This window comes from Bufo bufo, chromosome 9 (genome assembly GCF_905171765.1).
Source record: "Bufo bufo chromosome 9, aBufBuf1.1, whole genome shotgun sequence".
NCBI lineage: Eukaryota > Metazoa > Chordata > Amphibia > Anura > Bufonidae > Bufo > Bufo bufo.
Genome location: NC_053397.1, coordinates 165,067,706 through 165,083,191, shown reverse-complemented (window position 1 = coordinate 165,083,191; position 15,486 = coordinate 165,067,706). Strand labels below are relative to the sequence as shown.

The 15,486-nt window shown below is 46.6% G+C and overlaps 1 protein-coding gene across 2 annotated transcripts in view; it reads left to right on the top strand.

Annotated features, from left to right (window-relative positions):
• Positions 1–15,486, top strand: part of LOC120978732 (centromere protein P) — a 348,964-nt gene that overhangs the window by 27,097 nt on the left and 306,381 nt on the right. For both annotated transcript variants that reach the window (XM_040407045.1, XM_040407044.1), the window contains exon 5: positions 12,220–12,299. In XM_040407045.1, coding sequence (XP_040262979.1) covers positions 12,220–12,299 — 80 coding nt within the window. The remainder of the gene's footprint in view (positions 1–12,219; positions 12,300–15,486) is intronic.

Here is a 15,486-nt window from a genome sequence, read left to right as displayed (position 1 = left end):
CAAGTGACCCCATTTTGGAAAGAAGAGACCCCAAGGTATTCGCTGATGGGCATAGTGAGTTCATGGAAATTTTTTTTTTTTGTCACAAGTTAGTGGAATAGGAGACTTTGTATGAAAAAAAAAAAAAAAAAAAAAAATCATCATTGTCCACTAACTTGTGACAAAAAATAAAAAATTCTAGGAACTTGCCATGCCCCTCACGGAATACCTTGGGGTGTCTTCTTTCCAAAATGGGGTCACTTGTGGGGCAGTTATACTGCCCTGGCATTTTCCAGGGGCCCTAATGTCTGGTAAGTAGGTAAATGACCTGTGAAATCTGAAAGGTGCTCTTTGGAATGTGGGCCCCTTTGCCCAGCTAGGCTGCAAAAAAGTGTCACACATCTGGTATCTCCGTACTCAGGAGAAGGTAAGGAATGTGTTTTGGGGTGTCATTTTACATATACCCATGCTGGGTGAGAGAAATATCTTGGCAAAAGACAACTTTTCCCATTTTTTTTATACAAAGTTGGCATTTGACCAAGATATTTATCTCACCCAGCATGGGTATATGTAAAATGACACCCCAAAACATATTCCCCAACTTCTGCTGAATACGGAGATACCACATGTGTGACACTTTTTTGCAGCCTAGGTGGGCAAAGGGGCCCAAATTCCTTTTAGGAGGGCATTTTTAGACATTTGGATACCAGACTTCTTCTCACGCTTTGGGGCCCCTAAAATGCCAGGGCAGTATAAATACCCCACATGTGACCCCATTTTGGAAAGAAGACACCCCAAGGTATTCAATGAGGGGCATGGCGAGTTCATTGAAAAAAAAAATTTTTGGCACAAGTTAGCGGAAATTGGATTTTGTTCTCACAAAGTCTCCCTTTCCGCTAACTTGGGACAAAAATTTCAATCTTTCATGGACTCAATATGCCCCTCAGCGAATACCTTGGGGTGTCTTCTTTCCAAAATGGTGTTATTTGTGGGGTGTTTGTACTGCCCTGGCATTTGAGGGTCTCCGCAATCATTACATGTATGCCCAGCATTAGGAGTTTCTGCTATTCTCCTTATATTGAGCATACGGGTAATGAGATTTTTTTTTTCCGTCTGGGCTGAAAGAAAAAAATGGACGGCACAGATTTCTTCATTCGCATCGATCAATGTGGATGAAAAAATCTCTGCCAAAAAAAGAAAAAGGAGGGGAAAGGCGTCTGCCAGGACATAGGAGCTCCGCCCAACATCCATACCCACTTCAGCTCGTATGCCCTGGCAAACCAGATTTCTCCATTCACATCAATCGATGTGGATGAATAAATCATTGCCGGGATTTTTTTTTTTATATATACAAAGTGTTTGCCAAAGTATATGAACACCGCCACCTCCTCAGCTCATATGCCTCGGCAAACATATCTTTTACTGCAGAGGAGAAATCTCGTCTTGCAGCGCCGCATACACCGACTTGCGTGTAATCTGACAGCAGCGCAATGCTTCTGTCCGAATGCACATCAGTGCTGCAGCTGGTCGATCGGTTGGTCCACCTGGAAGGTAAAAAAAACAAAACAAAAAAGAAAAAACCAGGCCGCAACGCAATAACTTTATTAACTGTTGAACAGAACATAGAAACTTTTTTTAAACTTTTTTAACTGAACGTTTAACTTTTTTACTTACCGGTATTTTTTTTTTTGTTTAGTTTTTTTTACCTTTATAGAGCAAACCTCTCCTTCCCCATGGGACAATGTGCAAAGCGCAAATCGCCCAAAGATGTGGCGAAGTACGTTATGCACTTTATCCCAGGTGAAAGGAGAGGTTTGCAGCAGCTGTGAGAGAAAGGGCCCTAATAGCCCTGTGTGCCTGTCCTGGTGAGATGTGATCCCTATGCTAGGTGTACCTGTGTGTGGTACTTCCGGAAACACTCTCCATAGCATAGGGCAGGGTGGTCCGGACAGTCAGGACAGAAATAGCGGGTGTCACGCCTTATTCCACTCCTGCTACAGACACGACATTTTTTTCGGGGTGGCGGTTGGGTTGAGGTACCAGCAACGACACTGGGGAAATGTCGCTCGTGTAGACGGCTAACTACACTGGTGGATGGGGCCACGGAACCTCCCGGATAAATGAGGTTCTCGATGATCTCTTCCTGGAATTTGAGGAAGGATCCTGTTCTCCCAGCCTTACTGTAGAGAACAAAACTATTATAGGCAGCCAATTGAATTAAATATACAGACACCTTCTTATACCAGCGTCTGGTTCTGCGGGAAACTAAATAGGGAGCCAACATCTGGTCATTGAAGTCCACCCCTCCCATGAGCGCATTATAGTCGTGGACTGAGAGGGGCTTTTCAATGACACGGGTTGCCCTTTCAATTTGGATTGTCGTGTCTGCGTGAATGGAGGAGAGCATGTAAACGTCACGCTTGTCTCTCCATTTCACCGCGAGCAGTTCTTCGTTACACAAGGCAGCCCTCTCCCCCCTTGCAAGACGGGTGGTTACAAGCCGTTGGGGGAATCCCACGCGACTAGTTCGCGCGGTGCCACAGGCGCAAATCCGTTCTAGAAACAAATGCCTAAAGAGGGCCACACTTGTGTAAAAATTGTCCACATAAAGATGGTACCCCTTGACGAATAAGGGTGACACCAAGTCCCAGACTGTCTTCCCACTGCTCCCCAGGTAGTCAGGGCAACCGACCGGCTCCAGGGTCTGATCTTTTCCCTCATAGATCCGAAATTTGTGGGTATAGCCTGTGGCCCTTTCACAGAGCTTATATAATTTGACCCCATACCGGGCACGCTTGCTTGGGATGTATTGTTTGAAGCCAAGGCGCCCGGTAAAATGTATTAGGGACTCGTCTACGCAGATGTTTTGCTCGGGGGTATACAAATCTGCAAATTTCTGGTTGAAATGGTCTATGAGGGGCCGAATTTTGTGGAGCCGGTCAAAAGCTGGGTGGCCTCTGGGACGGGAGGTGGTGTTGTCGCTAAAGTGCAGGAAACGCAGGATGGTCTCAAATCGTGTCCTGGACATAGCAGCAGAGAACATGGGCATGTGATGAATCGGGTTCGTGGACCAATATGACCGCAATTCATGCTTTTTAGTTAGACCCATGTTGAGGAGAAGGCCCAGAAAAATTTTAAGTTCGGAAACTTGGACTGGTTTCCACCGGAAAGACTGGGCATAAGAGCTTCCCGGGTTGGCGGATATAAATTGTGTGGCATACCGGTTTGTCTCTGCCACGACTAAGTCCAAGAGCTCCGCAGTCAAGAACAGCTCAAAAAATCCCAGGGCCGAACCGATTTGAGCCGTCTCAACCCGAACTCCAGACTGGGCGGTGAAAGGGGGAACTACAGGTGCGGCTGAAGTTGGTGACTGCCAATCAGGGTTTGCCAGCACCTCAGGGATTCTAGGGGCTCTACGGGCCTGTCTGCGCGGTGGCTGCGACGGGGTAACTAGTGCACGTGCCACCGTACCAGCTTCAACTGCCCTTCTGGTGCTCGCCACGTCACCATGTTGTACGGCAGTGCTGGTACTAGGTCCAGGAAGGGCTGCGCTGCTGGTGTATGCCTCACCACGTGATCCGGCAGCGACAGCCCCACTCTGCTGCTGTTGAAGCGGATCCTGCATAACCTGTGGTCTAGCGACACGGGGCCGGGTACGCCTGGTGCTGCCAGGGACCTCCACCTCCTCGTCCGAACTTTGGGTCAGAGAGCCACTGCTTTCCACAGGTTCATATTCTGACCCGCTAGATTCGTCAGATGAGGGTTCCCACTCCTCATCCGACTGGGTCAGAATCCTGTAGGCCTCTTCAGAAGAATACCCCCTGTTTGACATTTTGGACTACTAAATTTAGGGGTATTCCCTGAGACTACCCAAGAAAAAAAGCAAGCCTGTCTTACAAAGGGGAGGCTAGCGAAGTACCGGAGGCCGCTGCGGTTGATAAAAAATATCAAAACTGATTTTTTTATCGCCGCAGAGCGTGTAAAGTGAATGTGCAGTGATCAAAAAACAAATTTTTTTTTGTCACTGCGGTGGGGCGGGCGTGGGTGAACGCACGTGTGGGCGACCGATCACGCCTGATCGGGCAAACACTGCGTTTTGAGTGGAGGGCGAACTAAAGTGACACTAATACAATTATAGATCTGACCGTGATCAGTTTTGATCACTTACAGATACTATAAAAGTACAAATGCTGATTAGCGATACGCTAAACAGCGAATAAAAGTGACTGCGGTGCGGTGGGCGCTAACTGACGCTAACTACCTAACCAAGGGGCCTAAACTATCCCTAAAACCTAACAGCCAATACTAGTGGGAAAAAAAAGTGACAGTTTACACTGATCACTTTTTGTCTTTCACTAAGTGATTGACAGGGGGCGATCAAGGGGTTAATTAGGATGATGGGGGTGATGGAAGGTGATCAGGGGCTAAGGTGTAGTGTTGGTGGGTACTCACAGTGATCTCTGCTTCTCTGCTGGATCCAACCGACGAAAAGGACCAGCAGAGAAGCAGAGAAGCCATATAACAGATCATATTTACTAATATGATCTGTTATCTGGCTTCTGATTTGATTTTTTGAAAATCGCCAGCCTGCCAGCCAATGATCGTTGCTGGCAGGCTGGTGACGAAATACTTCTTTAACTTTTGCCGGCCCGCGATGCGCATGCGCGGGCCGGCAATGCACGAAATCTCGCGTCTCGCGAGAGGACGCACCGGCGCGTCCACCCAGAACAACAGGACCGCCGCAAAGACGCAATCCTGCGTACGGCGGTCCTGAGGAGGTTAAAGGGTTTCTGTCACCTGAAAAATGGGTATTAAGCTGGCTGACATTAGCGATGCGCTAATGTCAGCTGAACATAACTATTAGTGCCCTCTCACTGCCTGCCGCCGTTATTAAGAAAAACTAACTTGTATAATATGCTAATTAGCCTCTAAGTACGGGGGGCGTTGCCCCTGCTCCTAGAGGCTCCGTTCTCCCACCTCTGGCCACGCCCTGCTACACTAGATTGATAGGGGCAGGCATCGTTGGTCTACTACGGCGCAGGCGCAGTGAGGAAGCTGGCAGCCGGCTAGCACTCTTCACTCACTGCGCCTGCGCCGAATACTGAACGGCGCAAGATTTACACTGCAGACAGGGCCGGAGGTAGGAGACCAACGATACCTGCCCGTATCAATCTAGTGTAGTAGGGCATGGCCAGAGGTGGGAGAACGGCAATTCTCGGTCTGAAAATGCATATTTAGCAACAGTAACTGGGTGCAATGAATGATTATGTGAAAGTTGAATAAGAGAATAGCACAGGCACCCCATTCCTGCAAAAAGGCCAAGGGTGCATTCACACCAAAGTTTTGCAGCCATCACATGGCTGTATTCAGAACTATTGCAGTCTAGGGGGGATTTTTTTCACAGCCAGACAGACCCCATTGAAATCTATGGGCCCGTTTTTAACGGCCATTTAGACAGAAGTGAACCTGCTTAAACCAGAGATTATTTTTTTTTAATATTCCAATAGGTTATGACTTTATAGTAGTTATCTGCATGGGTAATCATTTTTAATGCTTTTAAAAAGGTCATGATGTGGGGCGTGGCCTAGGAGCGCATGGAGTAAGTCGCACCGCTCGTAGCTCCTGCCAGCATCCTGCTTAATCGAGTGGTAGCACTCCTTGAAATACTGATCCAACCTTACCTGGTGGTAGTGAAGTGACCGGAGGGTGCGGTGGTGACTTGGTGAGCTCCGACATGCCGAGGAAGTCCAGCAAAGGGCCGCGGTCTGATAGGCCTGAGGTGAGCCAGCATGGCGCCGATGAAGAAGAGGGGACGGCCTTACAGCAAAAGATGAGCCAGAGTGCGGCTGCAAAACTGAGCAGGTTTGCTCGTGCTGATAGCGGTGTGGGCGATTGGGCTGAGGGAAAAGAGACGGACGCACATACCTCCTCTGAACAGGAGGACGGATCCCTTGATGGTGAGGCCCTGGATGCGGTGAATTGGCCGCCATTGACCCCTGCACATCCAGCTAAAAATACAGTAGGCCCAAGGCTGCGGCCAATGAAGAGCCCACACTGAAAGATATTATGGCCGCTGTGGCCAGCTGCAACAGCACCCTGAAAGTGCTCACAGTACAAGTTGGCAGCCTAAGGTCAGACGTGTCTATAATTAGGCACGACCTGCACAAGATCTCTGAGCGCACCTCTGAATTGGAGAAGAGGGTGTCCACCATAGAAGATTATATTCAGCCTTTGCAAATGGCGGCAAAAACAACTGCTAAGGACATTGCTGCTTTATATGCCAAAACAGATGATCTGGAGAACAGGTCCAGAAGGAATAACCTGCGGATTGTGGGAATGCCAGAAAAGACGGAGGGGGATAATGCCACAGAGTTTGTGGAAAAATGGTTGCATCAATTGTTTCATGAGAAAGGTCTATCTTTCTTGTATGCGGTGGTGCGGGCGCACAGAGTGCCCATGCGGCCGCTTCCGCCAGGCAGACCTCCCCGTCCTATATTGGCGAAGATCCTGCATTTTAAAGACCGGGACACTATCCTGCGGCAATCAAGGGACAATGAGGAGATGGTCCTGAATGGGGTTAAAGTGTCCATATTCCCGGATTATTCCAATGAGGTGCAGCGGAGGAGAAGCAGATTTATGGACATAAAGAAAAGGCTGAGAGGTCTACAAGTCCAGTACGCTATGCTGTTTCCTGCTAAACTGCGTGTGGTGGCATTGGGATCCACCAGATTTTTTGAAGATCCGGAGGAGGCGGCGCAGTGGTTGGACGTCCACGAGCGACAATTGAGAAGTGGAGCCCTGGACACTTGAAGAAGACAAGATATGGTTTCTTATGTTCACTTTATATATGCATTTGCACTCTAAGGTTGCTTTAAATGTTGCACCAGTTAAGGAGTGTATTATGTAATGCTACCACATGGTAGATCCTGAGGAGGGAGTAGGTGGTTGAGAGAGAGAAATGTATTTCTCAGATGTGGGGAGGATTCTCTACCTGAGGAAATGTGTTATAATCTGTTATGATTATTGTAGGTTGGGGGGCAGGTTGCTCTCGGATTGCCCTGTTTTAATGTGTGAAGTAGATACTGAGGGGACAGTGATCCCCTGTTATAGTAACTTGATTATGAGAGGGAGGGAGGGGGGTGGGGGGGCAGGGAGAAAGTTGGGGGGAAGGGATAAGGTCTTGAACTATGAGCAAGTGGTGTCTGAGTGGGTGGTGAGATTTAAATATGGTTTGATGTTTTATTATGTCACAGGTGATTAGAGTTTTAAGCTGGAATGTGAGAGGGATGGCGGATGTATGGAAAAGACAGTGCATTTTTCAATACTTGGGGCGGTTTCAGCCGGCTATATGTTGCCTTCAAGAAACGCATCTAATCGGAGATAATTTACACTGGATGAGTAAAAATTGGGTGATCCATGCGTTACATTCAACTCATTCCTCTCACTCTAGAGGTGTAAGCATGATTGTGCATAGTAGTATTAGGTATGAACATATGCAGGAATGTGTGGACGCTGATGGTAGGTATGTGTGTGTGGTGTGTAAGGTGGATGGGATACAGGTGGTGCTGGTGTCTGTGTACGTGCCCCCACCTTTTGCATCCCCATTGATAAGAGAGATTATGGACTTTATGGCGGATTTCACTGGGTTGCCGTGGCTATTGGTTGGAGACTTCAATTGCGCACTGAATGACTCACTAGACAGATGCCGGGTGGAGGGAGCAGGTGGTCTACCTGGGAGTGCGGCTCTCAGGAATATTATGTGTGAAATCGGTGTATATGATGTATGGAGACTGCGTAACCCTGATAAGCGTGAATTCTCGTGCAGATCAGCCACGCACCATTCGCTATCGCGTATTGATTTGGCCCTTGTTAATGATATAATGCTGCCACTGGTTAGGGATGTTGTCTATCATCCTCGGTCGTTGTCTGACCATTCTCTGGTGCAGATTGACTTGCGCCTGGGGGTGCTCGGACAGGGACCGAGGCTGTGGAAGTGTAATCCTCATTGGCTGAATGTGTTGGGTGACCTGTCTGGGATCTCTCTGGAGATTAAGGAATTTTTTGCTATCAATACAGGGACGGCTTCGATACCGGGTGTCTGGGACGCCATGAAAGCATTCCTGAGGGGAGTCCTGATGAAAGAAATTAGCAAGCATAAATCTAGGTCTAGAGAGGCGGACGTTAAAGCTCATGTTCTAGTGGCTGAGGCGGAGAGAGAGTTTGGTAGATCCCCCACCCTGATTAATAGTGAGGCGCTGGCGGTAGCTCAGGAGCAGCTGAGGTGTCATTTAGTGCAGGCCGCAGAAAGAAAGAGAAGTTTTTATCGTCAGAGATCCTTTGAAGAAGGCGAGAAGGTGGGTCATCTGCTGTCGGTGGTATCACAGGCTCAGAGAGGCTCCTCTTGTATTCAGGAACTAAGAGATGACATGGGGAATAGTAGCCAGGACACGAAAGGAATATTAGATGTTCTAAAAAGTTTTTATGTATCTCTATATGCGTCCACCGGCTCTAGTTCTGGGGAGGCTTTGAATGATTTCCTAGTGGAAGCACAGTTATCGGTGTTGTCAGAGGAGGATAGAGAAAGGCTGGAGGAGCCGATTTCACTTGAAGAACTGGAGGCTGCGCTTGGGGGTATGGCGAATGGTAAGGCGCCTGGAGCAGATGGCCTCCCAGTAGAGGTGTATAAAAAGCTGCAGGGGATATTACTTCCTGAATTACTTAAGTTGCTTGAGCACTCATTGGAGGCAGGTTCGTTACCACATTCGATGCAGGAAGCTATAATTGTGGTTATACCTAAACCTGGGAAGGATCCTAAAATACCGGATTCCTACAGACCAATTTCGCTTCTCACGGCTGATGTTAAGCTCCTGGCGAAGGTGTTGGCGAACAGGCTGTCCAAGGTGATTCTGACCATAGTACACCCGGACCAAACGGGTTTTATGCCTGGGAAATCGATGGCTATTAATCTCCGTAGGCTATATGCTAGTTTAAATATTCTGGCGGATAATTGTGGAGACAGGGCCTTGCTGACTCTCGACGCCGCCAAGGCGTTTGATAGTGTGGAGTGGAACTACTTGTGGGGGGTCTTGAGAATCATGGGCTTTGGAGCGCGGTTCATTCAGTGGGTAAAGGTCCTGTATTCTAGTCCTAAGGCGAGAATTAGAGCTAATGGAGGGTTGTCAGATTGTTTTGCCCTTGCCAGGGGCACCAGACAGGGATGCCCATTGTCGCCCTTATTGTTTGCTCTTGCAATAGAGCCACTTGCGGCGTATATCCGCTTATCAACAAATATAGAAGGGTTTAGATACGGTGGGCTGCACAACAAAGTGGCTATGTACGCTGATGACACTCTGCTTTTTATGGGCGATACTGGTGCGTCCCTGGATGCGGCCATGGCATTGATTGACAGATTTGGTGGCTTCTCTGGGCTTCAGATAAATTGGCAAAAATCCTCTTTGATGCCAATTGACGGGCAGGCCCTGTCAGGCAGACAAGTAGATAGTCGGGTTCCTTGGGTGGACAAATTTAAATACTTGGGATTGTATATAACACCTAGATTGTCGGAATTTGAGGACCTTAATTTGTTTCCGTTGCTGGCTACTTTCAGGCTAAAGGTGAGGTCATGGTGTAGGCTCTTTCTTTCGGTGGTAGGTAGAGTGAACCTCTTAAAAATGGTTATGATGCCCCAGCTGCTCTATGTATTGAACAATGCTCCCGTATGGATCCCCCTGGATAGATTTAAGAAAATTCACTCTATATTTAGGGATCTTATTTGGAAATATGGTCAGGCTAGAATTAAACTGGAGACATTGCAGTACCCTTAGTCGGAAGGGGGTTTGGCTGTTCCTAATGCATGGATTTATTTTTGGGCTTCCCAATGTCAGCATTTCAAGGGGTGGATTGGTCTCCAAGTGCCGGATATGACTGGACAGATATTGCAGCATTGGTTGGGCAGTCGTGATCTCATGGGAATTCTGGAAGGGTCAGGAATGCATGCTGGGAGGGAAAAACTCCCTCTTATTGAACTTATGAAAAAAGTTTGGGCAAAGGTGAAGCAGCTAAGAGGTGTAGGTGGAATCAGTGAACTTTCCCCTATTAGAAATAATCACCTGTTGCCTGAATTTTTTGCCATGTCAGGACTTCGGAACTGGGAAAATTATGGAGTGACGAGAATTGGCCAATTAATTGAGGATAAGATATGTAAGTCATTTCAGAACCTGCAGCAGGAATTCAATATCCCTAGGGGATGGTTCTATAAATATCTTCAAATAAGGCATGCCCTTGAGGTCACGCTGCGGAAAGGATGTGTGATAGCCCAAATGGAGGTGGTTCATAAACTTGTTCTCCTGACAGGGGGGGGGGGGGGGGAAAGAGGGCTGATATCACAGGTGTACGCTCCTCTACTTGATAAATTCTTAGAGGGGTTTCCGCTCTCAAGAATGAAGAAATGGGAGGCTGATTTGGGGGAAATGTCTAAGGATAAGTGGGATTAAATATTGGAAGGAGTCCCCAAGGTGTCCTTGAGTGAACAGGGCAAATTGTCCCAACTATTTATCATACATAGAGTGTACAAAACACCGGTGTTCCTAAAAAAGGTTGGAGTAAGAATTAATGACAAGTGTCCAAAGTGTATGGAAGATGGTGCGGATTTGTTACATATGCTTTGGTCTTGTCCAGTAATTGGTAATTACTGGGAGGATGTAAGGAATATGATTAATAGTAAAATGACGTTGAAAATTCAAAAAGATCCCAAGGTGTGTGTATTGGGGTATGTGTCTGATATTGAAGGGACTGAATCGGTTAAGGTCGCAGTGGCGAGGTTGATGTATGTGGCCAGGAAGCTGGTGGCTATGAGGTGGATCCAGGGAAGTCCGCCTACACTGGGGGAGTTTGAACGGAAGGTGCATGACATGCTGATATTGGAAAAAGGGGTGTATGTGAAGAGAGGGTGTCCTCAGAAGTTTGACAAAATGTGGAGTGATTGGTTATCTCATACTCATGTGGTTATATAGGTTCGGGTGGGTTCAAGACTAGTTTACAGGGTGGGGAGGTGGTAGGGAAGGGTGGGGGGGAGGGGGAGGGGATTTGAGATTGTTAGGTCTTATGCAATTCTTTGCCTCAATATTTGTTTTTACAAGTGTACTTGTTATGTTTGGACACATGATATAACTGTATGTTGATATTTTTATGGATATTGCTGTACACTGATTCCACATGGTGGATAAAGTAAGAAAAGACAATGTATTGTTTTTGTAATATCCTGCATTTATTGATTTAATAAAAACGATTGGATTCAAAAAAAGGTCATGATGTGTGTTCAGTAGGGAAATTAGATTGGTAGCTCTACTGGGGCAGGTGCTTGTGTTTTGGATTGCAGTCAGCTCAGCTCCATGGGTCATGTTAGCGCTAATAAAGCGGCGGGAAATCAATAATACATTTTTAATGTGGACACATCAATTTTTTTTTTCAAGGCTTATTAAAAAGGCACAAAAGCAAAAAGTACCTTATGTATCTGAAAGATCAAAACGTGATGCCACCCAGATGGGAAGTAAATGTTTTTCAGGTGCACCTTTGTTTTGATGCTACCAGGGATTGCTGTCTATAGGTTTACCAGTGTGAAGCACTACAGTTTCCATAACCCCTCTTACAGATATTGCCTCTTTTTACAGCTGCCTGCATGCCCCTCTATTACAAGATGCAAGGCAGTGCTGTTATTAGTCACTGTCATGAATCAGTAGAGGAGAGGCAAGTGATGTCCTGTACATCAGGGAGAGTATAGAGGTAATCACTTGCTTAGCGTTAGAACATGTTCACATGGCAAATTTCACCATAATATATATCTGCTGGAGAATCCAATGCAGAAATCCAGGGTTGATCCCTACATTTCTTCAGCAGATTTGCAGTTGTAGAGGATGCTAATACTCATTTGGATTTGGTCCCATTCAATGGGGTAATCTGTATTTGCTCACACACTGCGGTTTCCATGCAGAATCAGCAACAAGAATAAACATAACAATGGGCTTTTTTCCCCACATGCTGAAGAATCTGCGCTGTATAAACTACAGCACAGATTGACATTGACAACAATGGGAAGCGAATGGCGAAACTCTGCATGGAAAACACACTGTGTGAACATGCCTACTATATTAGTAAGTGACTGATCTTACTGCATGGAAACTATTTGCACATAATTTACGAGTACAGTGTATTAAACCGTTAAAATTGTTGCATTTTTAGCAGACTGGAAGATGCGAGGTCATTCATATCAATATCCATATGGACTGCAAAGAGAATTCAGATTTAATAAATCTGGTATCCCGGTAAGGACAATTATATGCTTTTTTTGTTTAATCTTTTGATTTGCACTTTGATTGCACTGCATTAAAGGGTTTTTCCTGGAATTAAAGGGTAACTGTCATATTGTTTTTTTCATTTGCTAGTTTATTAGAGCTAGGCATGTATACCTGAGTAAGTCTGTCAATGATTGTTAAAAAAAATGTAATTACCTTATAATAACAGCTTTCATTAATGTCCTCTGTCCCTTTCCACTGCTCCCTTAAAAGACCGTTACTAGGGCTTGTCTGTTTTCCCTTTAGTGTAAACAGAAGACAGAGGGGCGGTCCTTCACACTGCATGCCTGAATTAGGCTTCAGAGTGAGGAGGCGTGTCTCTCAGTAGTCCAATCTTGCTGGCCACAGCAAGTGTGTATGTGAAGTGAGGGAAGGCAGTTTTGGCCTCAGAGAACTGGCAGAGGACCCATCTTGAGAAGATCCTCCTATTGTAGAGGTTAAAACAGCTGTAACTAAGGGGAAAACTCAAGGAATACAGTGGTATGTGAAGAAACTAAAGCTTGCTTTCTGCATAATGCAGCAGTAACATGCTAAAATAGTTTTTTATTTTATTTGGTGAAAACATGACGGTTACATGAGCTACGCTATCCCCAGAATAGGTCATTGTTATTTTATCAGTGGGGGTCTGACTCACAGCACCGCCACCAATCAGCTGTTTGAAGAGGCCACAACATTCAAAAGAGTACTGTGGACTCTTAACCACCTCCGGACCGCCTAACGCAGGATCGCGTTCCGGAGGTGGCAGCGCTGCGCACAGTCACGCATATACGCGTCATCTCGCGAGACGTGAGACTTCCTGTGAACGCGCGCACACAGGCGCGCGCGCTCACAGGAACGGAAGGTAAGAGAGTTGATCTCCAGCCTGCCAGCGGCGATCGTTCGCTGGCAGGCTGGAGATGTGTTTTTTTTAACCCCTAACAGGTATATTAGACGCTGTTTTGATAACAGCGTCTAATATACCTGCTACCTGGTCCTCTGGTGGTCCCCTTTGTTTGGATCGACCACCAGAGGACACAGGTAGCTCAGTAAAGTAGCACCAAGCACCACTACACTACACTACACCCCCCCCCCCTTCACTTATTAACCCCTTATTAGCCCCTGATCACCCCTAATCACCCCTGATCACCCCTGATCACCCCCCTGTCATTGATTACCCCCCTGTCATTGATCAACCCCCTGTAAAGCTCCATTCAGACGTCCGCATGATTTTTACGGATGCACTGATAGATGGATCGGATCCGCAAAACGCATCCGGACGTCTGAATGAAGCCTTACAGGGGCGTGATCAATGACTGTGGTGATCACCCCATATAGACTCCCTGATCACCCCCCTGTCATTGATTACCCCCCTGTCATTGATTACCCCCCTGTAAAGCTCCATTCAGATGTCCGCATGATTTTTACGGATGCACTGATACATGGATCGGATCCGCCGCAAAACGCATCCGGTCGTCTGAATGAAGCCTTACAGGGGCATGATCAATGACTGTGGTGATCACCCCCCTGTCATTGATTACCCCCCTGTAAAGCTCCATTCAGATGTCCGCATGATTTTTACGGATGCACTGATAGATGGATCGGATCCTCAAAACGCATCCGGAAGTCTGAATGAAGCCTTACAGGGGCATAATCAATGACTGTGGTGATCACCCCATATAGACTCCCTGATCACCCCCCTGTCATTGATTACCCCCCTGTCATTGATTACCCCCCTGTAAAGCTCCATTCAGATGTCCGCATGATTTTTACGGATGCACTGATAGATGGATCGGATCCGCAAAACGCATCCGGACGTCTGAATGAAGCCTTACAGGGGCGTGATCAATGACTGTGGTGATCACCCCATATAGACTCCCTGATTACCCCCCTGTCATTGATTACCCCCCTGTAAAGCTCCATTCAGATGTCCGCATGATTTTTACGGATGCACTGATAGATGGATCGGATCCGCAAAACGCATCCGGACGTCTGAATGAAGCCTTACACGGGCGTGATCAATGACTGTGGTTATCACCCCATATAGACTCCCTGATCACCCCCCTGTCATTGATCACCCCCCTGTCATTGATCACCCCCCTGTCATTGATCACCCCCCTGTCATTGATCACCCCTCTGTAAGGCTCCATTCAGATATTTTTTTGGCCCAAGTTAGCGGAATTTTTTTTTTTTTTTCTTACAAAGTCTCATATTCCACTAACTTGTGTCAAAAAATAAAATCTCACATGAACTCACCATACCCCTCACGGAATCCAAATGCGTAAAATTTTTTAGACATTTATATTCCAGACTTCTTCTCACGCTTTAGGGCCCCTAGAATGCCAGGGCAGTATAAATACCCCACATGTGACCCCATTTCGGAAAGAAGACACCCCCAGGTATTCCGTGAGGGGCATATTGAGTCCATGAAAGATTGAAATTTTTGTCCCAAGTTAGCGGAACGGGAGACTTTGTGAGAAAAAAATTAAAAATATCAATTTCCGCTAACTTGTGCCAAAAAAAAAAATTTCTATGAACTCGCCATGCCCCTCATTGAATACCTTGGGGTGTCTTCTTTCCAAAATGGGGTCACATGTGGGGTATTTATACTGCCCTGGCATTCTAGGGGCCCCAAAGCGTGAGAAGAAGTCTGGTATCCAAATGTCTAAAAATGCCCTCCTAAAAGGAATTTGGGCACCTTTGCGCATCTAGGCTGCAAAAAAGTGTCACACATCTGGTATCGCCGTACTCAGGAGAAGTTGGGGAATGTGTTTTGGGGTGTCATTTTACATATACCCATGCTGGGTGAGAGAAATATCTTGATCAAATGCCAACTTTGTATAAAAAAATGGGAAAAGTTGTCTTTTGCCAAGATATTTCTCTCACCCAGCATGGGTATATGTAAAATGACACCCCAAAACACATTCCCCATCTTCTCCTGAATACGGCGATACCACATGTGTGACACTTTTTTGCAGCCTAGGTGGGCAAAGGGGCCCATATTCCAAAGAGCACCTTTAGGATTTCACAGGTCATTTACCTACTTACCACACATTAGGGCCCCTGGAAAATGCCAGGGCAGTATAACTACCCCACAAGTGACCCCATTTTGGAAAGAAGACACCCCAAGGTATTCCGTGAGGGGCATGGCGAGTTCCTAGAATTTTTTATTTTTTGTCAC